This window comes from Hippoglossus hippoglossus, chromosome 18 (genome assembly GCF_009819705.1).
Source record: "Hippoglossus hippoglossus isolate fHipHip1 chromosome 18, fHipHip1.pri, whole genome shotgun sequence".
NCBI classification, from domain to species: Eukaryota; Metazoa; Chordata; class Actinopteri; order Pleuronectiformes; family Pleuronectidae; genus Hippoglossus; species Hippoglossus hippoglossus.
Genome location: NC_047168.1, coordinates 2,014,776 through 2,031,427, shown reverse-complemented (window position 1 = coordinate 2,031,427; position 16,652 = coordinate 2,014,776). Strand labels below are relative to the sequence as shown.

Here is a 16,652-nt window from a genome sequence, read left to right as displayed (position 1 = left end):
CTCCTTGGAGTTTCAAAGTTATTACATTTTTTATTGTACGTCAAATTTTTTATTGTACGTCAAAGCGTGGCATCAAAGTTTGATTATTTGCCAAAAAAATAGGGATTTATTATAACTCCTCTGCGATTACCCAGTCAGCCTCAAACCTCTTTCACACGATCACAGTCCCGCACTGATCAGATCCATATGTCAATACTGACTCATCGTCACAGCACCACCTGCTGGCGACAGGAAATGACATGTTTTATACTTTGATGCACGTACTTCTCCTGGCTGCTTTACAATATACAGCTCAAATGAGCTCAGACAAGCTATAAGAACATGGTCGGAACTGTGACATTTCCTCAAACCGTGTAAACATTGAGGTGCGGTAAAGGTTGATCCTTCACCAAAGGAGACGAAGTTGTCATAACTCCACTGTGCATTGTCCAATCAGCCCCAAAATTCGGTCACATGATCAGTGTCCCGGCCTGAACAGGGACAGAAGCAACGGATTCCTTGATGTCAGTTTGCCTTAATGTCACAGTGTCAGTGGTCATAGATTACGATCTGAAGAAAGACAAGAGTGTTTTTGACCTGAACAGATCTATAAGTCTGTATGTAGTGATAGTGTAGTGTCTCTAACTCTGCATTGTTTATACAATAGCACTACCTACTGCCAAAAGGAGGTAAGCTTCATTTTTCAACTTTAACTTTAATTTCCATCATGTGGTCTACACTTGATGGCGTGGACTGTAATGTGTGATTAGTGGCCATTATCCTTCCATCGATGCACAAAAAGCACGCAACACAGAACCGTTTCGCCCGGTCCCTATTCGCCCTCCACCGCGGCCACATCAGGCACAGTGCTGCTCGCAGCCCTAGTTCTTATACTGACCCTTGATGATTTAAAATTCATATTAATCAATATCTATGATTACAAAGACAAACACTACTAGAGCAAATTACTCTACATTTAGATCATTTTAAAATATCTAAATATCAAATATCAATTGGAGGTGATCTCCACTCAATTCATGATGAATTTTAAGATAAAAATCCTTCGAGACACTTTGCAAGTCACCCAAATACTATATTTACAAACTTTTGCCATGAACAGAGTTTACCTGATGCATGGAGATATTTAAATCCAGATATATTCAAATATTCATGGTTCAGCTCAAATCACAGTTTAAAGTCTAGAACTGACTAGTGGTTAATTACATTACATTACATTAAATTTCATTTAGCTGACACTTTTATCCAAAGCCACTTAAAATAAGTGCATTCAACCATGTCAATGGGGAGCTGTTCCACCAGCAAACAGTCGTGATTTTGTCGAGTGGCTAGCTCGTAGTTTCTTCACGTATGAAATTAGCTGTGTTTTTTCTGCTACTCCACTAACTGATCACAGTGTTATCTATGTGTTAAAAGAGAACACAAAAAGAAGAATTCATGTACTGTCAAAAGATGAAATCTCTGATCACTGAAATTGAGAATTCTGAAGAACTAACACCTATCAAGAAATGGGAGTTTTTTAGGTATAAAATACGACAATTTACTATGTCATTCAATAAAGAAAAAGAAATGGACAATACCAAACAATTAAATGTACTCTTCAATAATCCCAATCCTAAAACAATTGACAGAAAGTATCAAACCTTCAACCTAAATTAGATCAAATGTTTACTCAAAAAGCTCAAGGGTCATAAAAAAAAGACAGGAAGTGCCCCCATACTTGCTCTCATCTGATTGGTCGCGCTCTCGGTCCTTCAATTCTTTTCCCAGCCAATCGTTGACGCGCAGTCGCACTAGCGGTGCCGCCTCCTCAGATAGCGGAGCGTATCATTTCTGTTCGTCGGTGTTTCCCGTTAACGTCCATTTTATCTTTTACATCCTGTTTTTTTTACCGCCGCGTGTGTAAGCGCGTCCTGAGCTCCGTTCGACATGGAGCCGACGTGGTGTTGAAGCGGCCGCAGGAGCTGTCTGAGGCGGACAAAGTGAGATGTATCCCTGGGGCGCTGAACCTGTTCCATCCCGCACACAAAGCCTGTGAAGCAGGCCGTGTGTTTTTTTTTCTCTCCGCCACGCAGAAACACGGATGATGCTCAGACATGTCGGGGAATCAGTTCAAAGGACAAGAAGTCAGCTGCTGCATCAAATACTTCATCTTTGGATTCAACATCCTGTTCTGGGTAAGAGCTGCGCTTTGTTTTACTGCACGGCCATTATCATGTCCGCTGGCCAATAGGGAGGAAGGCCCGCTCCTCATCACCTCTGTTCTCACGGTACTGACGGACCGCTACTGACCGACACAGTGTGGGTTTCCGGTCCCGTCCTGTTCACACAGAACGGTTCACAACAGCGGCTGCAGCTCAGCTGACAACAAGCAGCTAATCGGCTTTCTGCAGTGAACTATAATGACAGCTCAGCGCTACAGCTCCTCTACAGACACACTACTGACCTTTTATATTCGTCTGTGGTACAGACACACATATCATACACACTACTGACACACTACACACTCACTACACACACACTACACACTCACTACAGACACACTACAGACACACTAAACACTCATTACAGACACACATCATCCGCACACACAGACACACTACACAGTCATTACAGACACACTACACACTCATTACAGACACACTACACACTCACTACAGACACACTACTGACCTTTTATTGACGCCTGTGGTAAAGACACACATCATACACACTACTGACACACTACACACTCACTACACACACACTACACGCTCACTACAGACACACTACAGACACACTAAACACTCATTACAGACACACATCATCCGCACACACAGACACACTACACAGTCATTACAGACACACTACACACTCATTACAGACACACTACACACTCACTACAGACACACTAAACACTCACTACAGACACACATCATCCGCACACACAGACACACTACACACTCACTACAGACACACTAAACACTCACTACAGACACACATCATCCGCACACACAGACACACTACACAGTCATTACAGACACACTACACACTCATTACAGACACACTACACACTCACTACAGACACACTAAACACTCACTACAGACACACATCATCCGCACACACAGACATACTACACACTCACTACAGACACACTAAACACTCACTACAGACACACATCATCCACACACATATACACACTATACACTCCTTTCAGACACACACACTCACTACAGATACACATCATCCACACACACAGACACACTACACACTCACTACAGACACAGTACACACTCATTACTGACTCACCACACTTTCACTACAGACACACATCATCCACACACACAGACATACTACAAACTCACTACAGACACAGTACACACTCACTACAGACACACATCATCCACTCACACAGACACACTACACGTTCACTACAGACACTACATCCACACTACATCCATACCACAGACACACTATAGACAGAAGACAGTACTAGACACACTACAAATTTGCTACAGACACACCTCATCCACACTACAGACACATCACACACTAGAGACACACTACACATTCGCTAGAGACACACCTTATCCACACTACAGACACACTCACTTCACACTCACTACAGACACACCACATCCAGATTACAGACACTACATCCAGACTACATCCATACCACAGACACACAATAGACAGTAGACACACTACACATTCGCTACAGACACACCTCATCCACACTACAGACACAGTACATCCAAACCACAGACACATTCACTACACACTCACTACAGACACACCTCATCTACACTACAGACACACTAAATCCACGCTACACACTCACTGCAGACACACTACAGACAAACTACATTCACACTACACACTCTTTACATCCAAACTGCACACTCACTACAGACACACTACATCCACACTACACACTCATTACAGACTGTGTGTGTGTGTGTGTGTGTGTGTGTGTGTGTGTGTGTGTGTGTGTGTGTGTGTGTGTGTGTGTGTGTGTGTATATATACGTATATATTTACAGCAGCACTAGTTTTAGTGGTGAGCACGATCTTCCCTCACCCAATTATAGCAACTTACACACTCAATACTACTCACTGAGAGTATTGACACATACATGAATGCCACGATGAAATAAATAAAAAAGTACCAGACGACCATCACAGACTCACTGTGGCCTCAGAAGAACAGTATATAATAAAAATGCGACAGGCTGCCGTTGTGTCAATTTGCATTAACACATTCACGGGCATTTGACATGACTGTATTTTTTTCCCCCCCAGCTGTTGGGCATGGCCTTAGTTGGAATTGGACTGTGGGCATGGAGTGAGAAGGTGAGTAGAGCTATTATTGCAAAATATAAAAATAGTGTTGTGACAACTTTTTTTCTTCATATTTATATTTTATAAATAAAATCTATTGCTCTTCTTGTGAATTTTCCTTGTAAGATTTTTACTAAATGCCAGTATATTTAATATTGTCCTGATTTAAACACACACTCATTTAATGCTCAGTTTTTTTTAAATTGTGTGCCAGTACTTATTCCTATTAAAGCTGCACTAATCAAGATTCTACATTAATAATGGATCAAGTCATTTTGTATGATTTTAAAGGTGTTACTTGTAGTGATGAACCCTCAAGGAATCATCTCCCTCTCTCCAGTTCTGCCCTGGACCTACAGAGTATTTTACTTTCTTTTGACTGTTGTAAATGGACTAAATTCATATATCACTTTTCTAATCTTAACGACCACCCAAAGCACTTAACAGTAAAAATCACATTCACCCATTCGCATAGTATTCAAACAAATCGTTAAAATAACCATATTAAGTTTGAAACTAGGTTCAACATTTGTAACCTGTGTGTGTTACCAAATCATTGTTAATTCAATGCATGCAGAGTGATAGCAATATAAACACGTTTACTTAAAACATCTCACTGAAGCAGTTTATTTCGCAGAATTCTCAAGTTCTCTGAATTCATGTTCGCAGCAGCATTGTTTCTCCTCTGAGTTCATCCAAGTTCCATCCTGTTTAATGTCACTGCGACCCTGTTGGCAAACATGATCTCTCCTGAAAGAGACGCAGCTGCCTGACTCACACTCTGTGTTGTGCTCTGTCTCCTCGCTCCAGGGGGTCCTGTCCAACATCTCATCCATCACCGACCTTGGTGGTCTGGACCCGGTCTGGCTCTTTATGGTGGTTGGGGGCATCATGTTCATTCTGGGGTTTGCCGGATGCATCGGAGCGCTGCGAGAAAACACCTTCCTGCTAAAGTTTGTATGTTCCATGACAAAAATAATGTTACAATCTGCATGCACAGATGAATTATCGCAGAATGCAACTCCGCAAATGTGAATTTGTCATCTTGCCTTTTTCCCCTGCTCTTCTTGTCATAGTTCTCTGTGTTTCTTGGAATCATCTTCTTCTTGGAGCTTACGACAGGAGTCCTGGCGTTTGTCTTTAAGGACTGGATTAAAGACCAGCTCAACCTGTTCATCAACAATAACATCCGAGCGTACCGGGACGACATCGATCTACAGAACCTCATCGATTTCACTCAGGAATACGTAAGACACGTGGGAAAGTTCATTCTTCAAACATTAAAACAGTCTTTTTACTAGTTTTTTCCCCAAGCTTTCAACCACACCTCATGGCCTACCTCAGCAGCAATTCAATGAAGAGTGGTTTAAAGCTCTAGACTTATATTGTTGAGCTGCTAGCTACTGTCAACTCTGCTGCGGAGGTGGGATGCACATTCAGCACTGTTGCTGCTGTAAACACCAATCGATATGTGCATGTTTATAAATATATATAAGTGCAAATATAGAGTCATATAGCACTCTGACATCTGTTTCATTGGATGTCTAAGCTTTTGTTTTACCAGATGTTCATTTACAGTTAAATACAATTAGATGCTGCAACATGTGATAATATGATAAATATTAATTCGTTTTTTAATATGAAAACTTTACTTTTACATAATAAACGATGCACATAAGGATTTATGTTTATATTTTACATTGAAATTATCTTTTTTTAAATTTAAATTCTATACATCTACATACTTGTGTTTGAAACAGTGATGTGAAGCCAGAAAAACAAACCCACTGGAGATATAATTAATGTGAGATATTGACGAACTCATTTAAAATGACCAAAAGCTAAGAACAAACCTTCAGTAAAAACACAGGTGTTGTTGATGTTTCTACTACAGCATTTCTGACTGTAAATTTACAACTATTTGCATTTGAAAATTTATGATCGTGAAGATTTAATTTGTAAGTGAGTTTTAGTTGAAAAGTTTTTGCAGCACAGCAGTGTGTGTAATATGACATCGTTACAACACTCTTATATCCTTATCTCTGCCTCCATACCTTTAGGGTAAAAATAGCATTTTATTACAACTTCAGTTTTGGTTTTTATTATTGAGACTTCCTCAATGGATCAAGCGTATCAGGTCACAAGGCCAATCAGGTCCACTTGGTCTAAAACCGCTGAACGGTCTTTTCTCATTTCGGTCAACAAATTTAACAGCGTTTTAATTCTAACCACAGGAGCGTTCGTCAGTTTCATCGTTCTTTCCTCTGTCTGACTTCAGTGGGACTGCTGTGGTGCGTTTGGAGCAGATGACTGGAACCTGAACATCTATTTCAACTGCACTGATGGGAATCCCAGCAGGGAAAAGTGCGGAGTTCCTTTCTCCTGCTGTACCAAGGACCCGGCGGTACGAGTCCCCCGGGAACTGCCTGCATTTACACGTTTATAGAGTTCTATATAACACAGCAGCGGTTCACAGAGTTGTAACACATTAGCTGTTGTCTTCAGAAATGGTGGAGGCCATGGAAGTTTATTTGTTGCTTGATGGAAACTTGATTTATTTTCATTTTAGTCATATTTCTAAATCATTTTGCGGAAAATGTTTATATTCTCAACAACATCTTTGCCCTTTGACCTTTTACGTTTGCATTCCTGCATTCCATTGCCTTCCTGTTAGCTCGCGAAATTGCTAGCCTGTTTGACCACAAAAGTATACATTAATGTTCGGCGTCCATGTTGCCGTTACCTAGCAGCAGTGTTCACACAACTTAATCACACCAACCATACTGCGTACACAACTTCCCATGTTGTTGTCATCTTTTTAAAAGAATTTAAACATTAGCATGCTAACACCCTCAACTAAAATGTTGAACACGTTGAACAGTATAACTGCTGAGCATGTTAGCATACTTACTATATAGCATTTGGCTCTACGCACTGCTGTACAGCCTCACAGAGCTGCTAGCATGGCTGCACACTTTTCGCCTTATTCTTCCTCAGTTCTACACAAAAAGTTGCACATTTTTAACAGATGCTTATTTCAAAATGCTGCTTTTATTACGATACTATAAAGTTGACTCTTTGTCTACAGGAGGATGTAATCAACACTCAGTGTGGATATGACATTCGAGCTAAACCAGTAAGTAACATGTACATTACTATCTCAAACTTATTGGTTGTTTCTTTTTTCTATGATAAAGATGTAATTTTTAATTTCTTTCTCTGTGTTTTGATTTTAGCGATATAGTGATTTTCCTAACAGGGATTTTAAAGTTATTGTTCACCCAAAAATGAAAATTCACTCGTTACTTACTCACCACTATGCCGATGAAGTAATCTATACGAATCATGTGGTGTCATCCAAGTGTCCGTAAGACCCGACATTCAAAATCGACTCAAAACAGCATCATTTACACCGTGTTTTTAGCCTAAATGTCTGCTGTTATCCTCCCAGTTACTGCTTGGACATTTAGTCTAAAAACATGGTGTAAATGATGCTGTTTTGAGTCGTATACCAGACCTTCCACATACCAAACACACCGCACCAATCATTGTTCATTCATTCAAACACTCACATTAACTTGAATATGAATTGAATAATTATAACTTGGTATAATATATTTTATACAGCATTAGCATTAGCAATTGGCACTTTGCTTGGTACTTGATAGAACATACAGCAAATTATGTGGGAAACATTCAACATTTCCATTAAACCCAAATGGTTTTCATGGAAAGTGTGTGACTCAAACAGCAATTCTAGTATATTCTTTCTCCTCAGTGACTAGCAACAGGCTCGTAAAGACGTGTGCATCAACTCCAACACTAATAACTCAACTAAGGATGTCTCCCTTTGGCTTCTTTTTTTCATCATAATCAAATTTTGGATGTAGTAAAAAATAATATCCTTTGCCTCTGTGTGTTCAGAACAGAGAATTTGGGTTTTGGGAAGGTCGTTGTTAACTCACAAAAAGTGAGAGAAAGTTTTTATAAAAGGCCAGATTAAGAAGGCCACACTGAGTCACAATGTGAAGATGTTGACAAGCGGTTCTGTTTGTACAGGACTTAGAGCAGAAGGACTACATCAATGTGAAAGGCTGTGTGCCGCAGTTTGAGAAGTGGCTGCAGGACAACCTCACCTTAGTGGCGGGGATCTTCATTGGAGTTGCACTACTGCAGGCAAGTCCCATTCACCTTTCCTGGTGCTCCAGAAAAATCTGGACACAAAAGCATCATTCCATAATCTCTTTATGAAAAAGGGTAACGTTGCCATTTATGCTGTTGTTTTTCTTTCATCCACAGATTTTTGGGATTTGTTTGGCCCAGAACTTAGTGAGTGACATCGAGGCTGTGCGGGCAAGCTGGTGAGAAAACGATCAATACTTTGACCTCAGTTCTGTGTCTCATGTGTCCACATTTTTGTCCTTTTAAAACCACTTCCCTTGATTTGCACCCATTTGTTTTTACTGTTTGCATTTCACAACATCAGCTCTTTGTCAGAGTATACAGACTGAAAGTGTCGCTCTGGCCCATGTTGTAGATGCAGTAGTTAAGGAATATTTTTACACAGGAAGGAAAGATACATTTCAAATTACATGCACACATTTTTTTACATTACAGATAAAAACAAAGTATGAGAGGAAACAATGGGGGCACAGTGTCTCAATCATACACATGAAAAATAGTTTGAATTCCATTAGTCAGGCATCATCATTGCAAAAGTGTTTAAAAAACTAAGAGTCACTATAGCCTAATGCTTTTGACCATGTAATAATTAATGTTGATGCATAATGAATAACATTGGATTACTATTTCTTATCCCAAAGATAAATGAATAGAAATGCAGCATTTCTGCACTTACATATATGCTAAACATACACACACTATATATATACACTCAATAAGTTTCATATCTAGAGTGCATAGATCCATATCTTGTTCTCACAGAATCCACATACACAGACTCTAAGTGCTCTGTTGTTATTGTGAATACTCACTCACACTTAATTTGTGTAAGATGACTTTGTAAATTGTGCGGAATAATGATAAAACAAGAAATGATGTCTGGAAAAAAGTGCAGCTATGACATTGACACAAGAAGTGTAGCCGGAAAGAGAGGAGGGTTACTGAGCTTTACCATCACGATGCCAAAACTCACCTCACACCTCATTCTTCCTCCTCCATGCTTCGTCAGGGTGCCCCCCCCTCTCTCCATGCGTCGACTCCCACCACAATCCAGCAAGAAAGCATCGGCTTACTACTCATGAGACACACACATGCTGCATGTGTGTTTGTAGCCGGTGGGTGTGATGGATTCATTTGGTGATGTGTTTTGTCTTGAGCGTTGCTGTGAGTGGGTGGATGATCTGTGTTTGTGTTTGCTGTTGTTTTGTGTCCCATGGAGCTGTATTCAATAGACCCTTAAAGCGTCGTATGGAGGCAAGAAGGTCCCACAAGAGTAAAGCTTTTGTCAGTTTGTCAGTGTACCATTTTTTTAATTCGACATTCTACATTTAAAACTAGATTTTTTTTTTTAGAGCCAATGGAATGAAAACTTTCTCACTTCCTGCAAAACACTGCTTCTTTAGTGATGACCTCACTGGGGGGGTGGAGCTTAACAAAGCAGTGAAGTCATCATTCCTACTTTATAATGTACAGTTGAGAAAAGAAACTTGACAAACATTACTCCATACAAAAACACAACTGAAACTTTGCTTCCTTCACTCTCCATACAGCATTTCCTGTTATTTCAGTATTCAACTGTGTTGGCTCGCTAATTAGCAGTTGGTTAGCATTTAGTCCAAAATACTGCTTCTCTGGACAGTTGACACATCCTGACACATCAAGATGCTGACATGTGTGTTGCCCTTTAAGTTCATATAAGGTTCATTAGGTTTTTTGAGCATTAAGGCCTTTGCACACCAAGTTTTTACTTTTTGTCTCAAATTGTTTCAAAACCTAACATAGTGTCAATCATGTTTAAACAGCATCAATAGTGATTTCGTAAGAGATTGGACTTTCCGAATTTTTTCGCAAGATCCTTTCTAGAGTTGTTGGACCACTCTTATCATGGCAGTCACTGTTAACGAATGGTTGGAAATTGGTGGTCATCTATTAAGTGTGGTTCTAGTTCTGCTAGCAGTATCTCAAACCAGATGACTGACATCCTTAAATCGACCTGGAAATGATCTGGATAATTCCACAGCTCCTTTGGCAAGAGGTGAACATTTTCTGGATGTTTTTCGACTTTCATGCAGGAAGAGGAAGAGAAAATGATCCTCACTGCTCAATGACTCAATTTTGTCTCATCATCAATGTTCACTTCACCACAAATATAATAATAAAACGGACATGGTTTGCAAGGTTTCTGTGCCAAAGGATTTTTTATCAGATGGCAGATTAAAACCTTGCAAATGAAAAAGAAGGACTTGGAGTACAAAGGCCTTTAGAAGTAATACTGTATGGTGCTTTAAGGACGCCACTACGTCACAGAAAACTTAGGATTGACAGATTTTGACACGTCTAAAATATTATTTTTCAGTAGGCCGAAATTTCCGACATACACCAGTATGGTCCTGACAAGTAGCAGAAGTTAAATTTACAGTGTGTACCTGGAAAAACCTTCACAGGCGAATGACATTTGTGTGGTTTGTCGTGACAGGTTTAAGCCCAAGGTTTTTATCTGTTAAGTCTATGGGACCGCAGCCAATCGCCTCTGACCTCTGCTTGAACTAAGAGACAGATACAAAAGAAGCGAAGAAAAAGACCCCGGAATTAGTGCTATAGAATTTCCAGAACTTTCCAGAAATATGCGTTAACAAATTGACTTTTTTTTTTCAAAACCAGACCACTTGATGAAACACGGCAACGTTAGTATTGTAGCTAGGATAACGCAGAGTAGTGCGATGCTCCTGAGAGTTTGGGAGAAGACAAGATGCCAAGGACAACGCAGACCATGCAGGGCCAGTCTGCTGTAATCTCAATACAAGATGGAGCAGAACATTATTGCTTTGTTGCTCAGGCTGATTGAGGTTTGTTTGCCTCCAGAAGAAACTTGTCAGACCTTATGGTTCCAGTCAATTCGCTGAAATGTTTAACGTGTTGAATTTACATACACTTAAATCACTGTCAGTCTGGACCTTTGGGAAATTCCGATTGCGTTGATGGAGCGAGGCCACTGAAACCCTATTAAAATGGCATTAGCTTAGCCTTTAGGCCAGAAAACTAATTTCCAGTGTGACTGCATGACTGTGGTTTCCCCACATCTTCCTACTTAGCTACACAGTCAGGCTGGTTTGAATGAACAAGGCTCAATCATGTGACAACAATCCTTTCTTTCTCCGTTGCCTTTTCTTCCACTTCCCGTGTCTAACTGAAGACATTTGTCCTGTCTTTTCTCGGCCACATCTTTTAATCCCAAACCGTCTCTCTTTAGATCACACTGCTCATCCTTTGCAGAAAACTCTTCTCTAAGCGTTCCCAGCATAACCCTTTAAGTCACCGTTCCCTGCTTTCCTTTTCTGCCTGAAACTTAAAACTGAACTGTTGAACCTCAGGAGTGTTGGAGCCATGTTAATGACGTTCACCTCTTTATCTCATCTTTTGCAGTTTCTTTACCTAATGCTGAAACAGCATTTCAACCTCTAACAGGTAACCCTTGACTTTCAATGAATTACAATCTTATGAATGAATTTTACTGTATGTTGTGTTGAATAGAATTACATAAAAAAGTTGTTATTCATAAAATGTTGTCTTGTTCTTTTGCCAGACTTTGACACACCTCCTTGAACAGAGTGTCAGGGAGCGTTCAGAGGACGTCACCGATCACCTGCACCACTTTGCTCACTGAACCAGCACCTTTTGCAAGGCACTAATATGTGAGAATATGCTCTGTATATAACACTGTGTGTGACTACTGTAAACAGATAACTGTGTGGTTAAACATGCACTACATGCAGATCATCACAACGCTCCAGTTTTGATAGCTACTGTTAGTGTAGAGACTAGAGGTTTTGATACATCTTTTTGATATTAGATCGGTATTTTTCACTGTGGAAATATTGCTCCATTGCTAAACCCATCTGAATTAGTGTATAAAAGAAACTGAGGTGTACTTTTTTTCAAAGTTCAGCGCTTGGCTTACGTAGCTTTCTACTACTTTTCCACGACATAATGCACAGGAGGGGGAAAGTCTCTAAAGTTACAAAACATTGTCCCGATCTCGTTTTATTTCTCAAAATAATATTTTGAGGATATTTTGCGTGTCACAGCAGATTGTGGGGCTGCAGTTCAGAAGTAAAAAAAAACAAAAAAACTGCACAACTTTTCCTCAACCTCGAAGGAAACCTCATGAGTTCAAGGAAAAAGAAGAATTTACACTATAGGCTGTATATATATACATATGGAAGATAAACAATGACAAACTGAGTCTACGTGTCAGAGCAGAATCAGAGAGAACATTTCAATTACTCACAGGAATAATGAACTTAATTTGTGCAGCACGTTTCAAAACGCAGTTCCAAAGGGTTTTACAATGAGCAAGACTCAATGCAGGGGCTGGCTCCTTCAGAGGACGCCGTCTACGCAACCCACAAAGGCCGAACCAAAACCAGGCAATCTGGTCCACAGAGGATTTCCGGAATTGGCGTCAATGAAATGTGGGACAGCATTATCTCCTTTCCTTTGTTTGAGTATGGCCAGCGTTTCCTAAAGGAGATATGTTAGGAAGCATTGGAGCTCCTTTCCTCAGCATTCAGAGAATTTGAGCAGCTCTTTGTGTAACACCTTCAAGAAAAAATACCAATCAGCCCTGAGACTCTTTGAGCTGCCACTGTCTCTTCTCATCTATTCACTAACATGGAATTTTTATTTTGTGTTCGGCGACTGTTCATCAGCACTAAGGAAATGTGTGCGTTCAGTCCTGATGGTGTCTTAGAGCTTAAAATTCTCCCTCCACATTCTAACTCGTCCAACATTAAACAGGAAGAAACCATGAAGTACTTCCAAGCATTCAGCATAATGAGTTCATACTCAACCAGTGGACTAACAGGAAACTCAGTTAATTACATGAGGGGGTTTCCCTTTTACTAAAGGAACATTTTAATGACCAGTATATAGCACCAACGTGGTGGTCGTTTCTCTGGTTTTACTTTTAAGTCACACTAAGTATTGATAACTGTCAAATAAATATCTGATCGGATTATTCTTTGCCTCAGATGCATTCTCTTTTTACACCATTTTATAACAGCTTCTTGTTGCTTGGACAAAGTATATGGCTTCTTAAGTTTAAAAAAGAGATCTGAATCTGGACAGCTACAAACCATATGTACGTCGATAGATGGTGTAATTATTCCCAACCTTTAAATAACCACCACCAGCCTTTAAATCAACTGTACATTCCAGAGTTCATCTGAAGCTCATGTGAGGAGGCCTCGACAGTCTGAGTTTACCAGTTGAATCGTGTTGCGGTGTTTACATGTAGGCTAATCGCAGGTGCTGCCGCCAGGGATGTAAGCCTGCTGCTGTGGCTCAGGAGGAAGGGAAAAAAACACACCACAGCACAGATAGAGACCAACTCAGACTGTCATGAAGTCGTACCCACGGCTGAGCTCGCTCTCACATGGAACAACAAGGATTCTGTCCCTCCATTTGTTTTCACATTGCTGTAATTAATTTAAGGCCGGTGTGGAGAGTAGTTATGATGTCAGCAACAAGTCTCTTAACATGCTGCACCATGTTGTAATATACTACCATTAAATGGAAATAAACAAGTTTTTGCTACGGTGTTGGAATGGCGTATGGCACCAGAATTCCAATACTGTATTGGTGCTTGTGTGCTTGTGTTGAAAAGTCCTATTGATATAGAACAATACAACAGTCCTGAAGGTTTGACAAATGACACTTAATTCCCATCTTTAAAAAAAAAAAAATGTAAGTCCAAATAAACAAGTGACTACAAATGTAATGTCATTTCATAATATGGTTATTACTTTTTTAATGTGGTTTCACGTAAGTTGGGTGAAACATTAAAACGTGGATCACAGTCATGAATTGTTTTGGTTTTTTTGTGAAGGACTTTTTAATATGATGATGGGCTTTTTTGAACAATACTTTCCTCATACGTCACTGCACTTACTTGAATGAGAACAAGTCTGGCACGTGTGTCCTATGATTGTCTTTCACTGTGTGTGCTACTGATTCAGAGCTGAGACGAAAAACCTTTCAATCCAGCCCAGAATTTCAAAAAAGAGTTAAGATGTTATTTTAAATCAGTGTTTCTTCTCATGGTTTAAAGATTATTTCCACGAAGCATTCATCACTGGTTTTGTTTGTTGCAAAGTTATTTACACTATTTCATCGGTAAATTATCTACAGTCTAAAAATGTCAGTGTTAAGTTACTCAAAAGGGATCAACACTGTTTTTGATACTTAATATTTATTGTATGTTTGATTTGGTTTTATAATTTCCCCTTGTATTGTCCAGATTATCTTTTTGTTCTCCTGAAGCTTATTTTTCACTCTACAGACTTGAGTGTCATGTCATATTTTACAAGGGGGTTGTAAAATACTCTATTGAGGAGTTGTGCAGGCCTCATCTCTCACTCATCACTACCTGTTTCACTTTCAACGATTGTCTGTATGATCACATTACACTGATGAGTCTAAACATTATTACCACTGCTGCCTTTTATGCTTTTGATCCTCCAAATCAGTGTCACTACACAGGTCCCAGTTGCAGGGACGGACCCCTAATGACCTCTGAAGGTGCCCTGTAGTTGTTCCAGCCTGCTACCATCCCAACCCTGTTGTCAGACCATGGTTTATCCCTTCTATGTGGGAGGTTGGTAGACCCCCGTCACAAGCCCCGGTGGTTTGGAGAAGCTCTGACCGAGTGGTAGTGATTTGGCCCCTTGTCACCACGGTCCACACACAATTCCAACAGATCCTAACCCCAACATGTGACAGCTCTTTGCACCACTGTTATCCACTTCATGTGGTCATAACGTTTGAGCTCATCAGTGTACATCCCACAAACATTGTAATGTAACTACCTCCTCTCATTTGCTTGTTTCATGTCCTGCTCAAATATGGACTGAATTTAATATCAAGTAAGATTACTTAATAAAAGTGACAAAAAAATGACTTTTTGTTCTCTTGTGTTTTTTTACTCCAGATTTTTGGCACTAAACGTGCACAAATGTGTTTCTGCACCTCCCACACATCATCTGTCTCCTGGACGTCTGTGGTGTCTATCACTGCTCATGTAAACTACATTCAGGGTTGGGTAATAATCAGATTAGAAAACAAGTAACCATATACTATCAGCTCTGATTGCATTTGAAATATTGTTCGAATTTGATTAAAATTCAAATTAATTAAATTAGATTCTTAAATTGTGAACACTTACATTTTGATTATACATTTATAGAATTTTAAAATAATGAATCTTCTTTTAATGATAACCACTGATATTAACCAATAAAAAGTGCGTCCGAAAGAATGTCTACATTCATTGCAGTTTGTGCAGGACAAAAATAAAATCTGCTGTCATCAGCAAAGAGCTTCACTTTTTCTCCTGAGTTGGCAGCGACTGCAGCAGAAACAAATGTGGGATGGTTTTGACTTGAATTTAGTTTCAACCACTTTCACCACAGTGCACATCAGCTCACCTTCCTCTGCCACAGCAGTGTGGCTGATAATGGTATCGATAGCTTAGCTCAGTAGCTAACATACAAATACTTAATGTGAAGAGTTCTATTTGCATTTGAAATGTTCTGACATGTTTCATCAGAATAAAGAAGAATATTAGTTGTGTTCTTATGAGGTGCAATATTTTAAATGTCTGATTTTAAAGAAATCCAATAGTAATCAGACAAGATTACATTTTGTTACTAATTACAACTAAAAATACTGCACACATATAGTATGCCGCCGACAAACAGTGTATTTTCCATCTACATTAAATTGTTTTCCAGACTCATGAGGTCACTGCGATCATTTTGATGGTACACAACCTTATAATGTGTGGATATTGTCACAGCGACCCCTGGAGGCCTGGAAATGTAACTCTGGTGTACCGTTGCTTTACGGCAAACGTCACACACCAACAACCGGAGCTAGCAGCTAGCTATAGGAGCTATATTACCTTTGACCACTGAAATCTAAACCGTTCATCTTTGATTACAAGTGACAACTGATCGGAAGCTACAGAAATTCCCTCAATGCGGTCTCGAGATATCACAATCAGGCCAAAAACATGTTTGGTGAGACCACTGTGACCCTTCCGTTTGACCACCAAAATCGATTCAGTTATTCTGTGAGTCCAAGTCAATGTTTGT

The 16,652-nt window shown here is 39.8% G+C and overlaps 1 protein-coding gene across 2 annotated transcripts; it reads left to right on the top strand.

Moving 5' to 3' along the window:
* Nucleotides 1-1,771: 1,771 nt before the first annotated feature.
* tspan5a (tetraspanin 5a) lies at nt 1,772-12,692 on the top strand. Of its 2 annotated transcripts, XM_034615185.1 has the most exons (11): nt 1,772-2,174; nt 4,279-4,329; nt 5,128-5,274; nt 5,394-5,564; nt 6,596-6,721; nt 7,406-7,453; nt 8,377-8,493; nt 8,617-8,678; nt 9,509-9,614; nt 11,923-11,964; nt 12,083-12,692. In XM_034615185.1, the coding sequence occupies exons 1-9, from the start codon at nt 2,094-2,096 to the stop codon at nt 9,579-9,581; spliced, it is 876 nt and encodes a 291-aa protein (XP_034471076.1). In that variant the 5' UTR covers nt 1,772-2,093; the 3' UTR covers nt 9,582-9,614; nt 11,923-11,964; nt 12,083-12,692. The 2 variants fall into 2 exon arrangements, with proteins under 2 accessions (XP_034471076.1, XP_034471077.1); XM_034615186.1 differs by lacking the exon at nt 9,509-9,614 and having other exon boundaries at nt 1,775-2,174.
* Nucleotides 12,693-16,652: the final 3,960 nt, after the last annotated feature.

Excerpts from the sequence above, each read along its gene's own strand:
- tspan5a (XM_034615185.1), top strand. The coding sequence starts at position 2,094 with ATGTCGGGGAATCAGTTCAAAGGACAAGAAGTCAGCTGCTGCATCAAA. Across the intron at positions 6,722-7,405 it reads GCTGTACCAAGGACCCGGCG|GAGGATGTAATCAACACTCA; the intron begins GTACGAGTCCCC and ends CTTTGTCTACAG. Across the intron at positions 8,679-9,508 it reads GAGGCTGTGCGGGCAAGCTG|GGTGCCCCCCCCTCTCTCCA; the intron begins GTGAGAAAACGA and ends ATGCTTCGTCAG.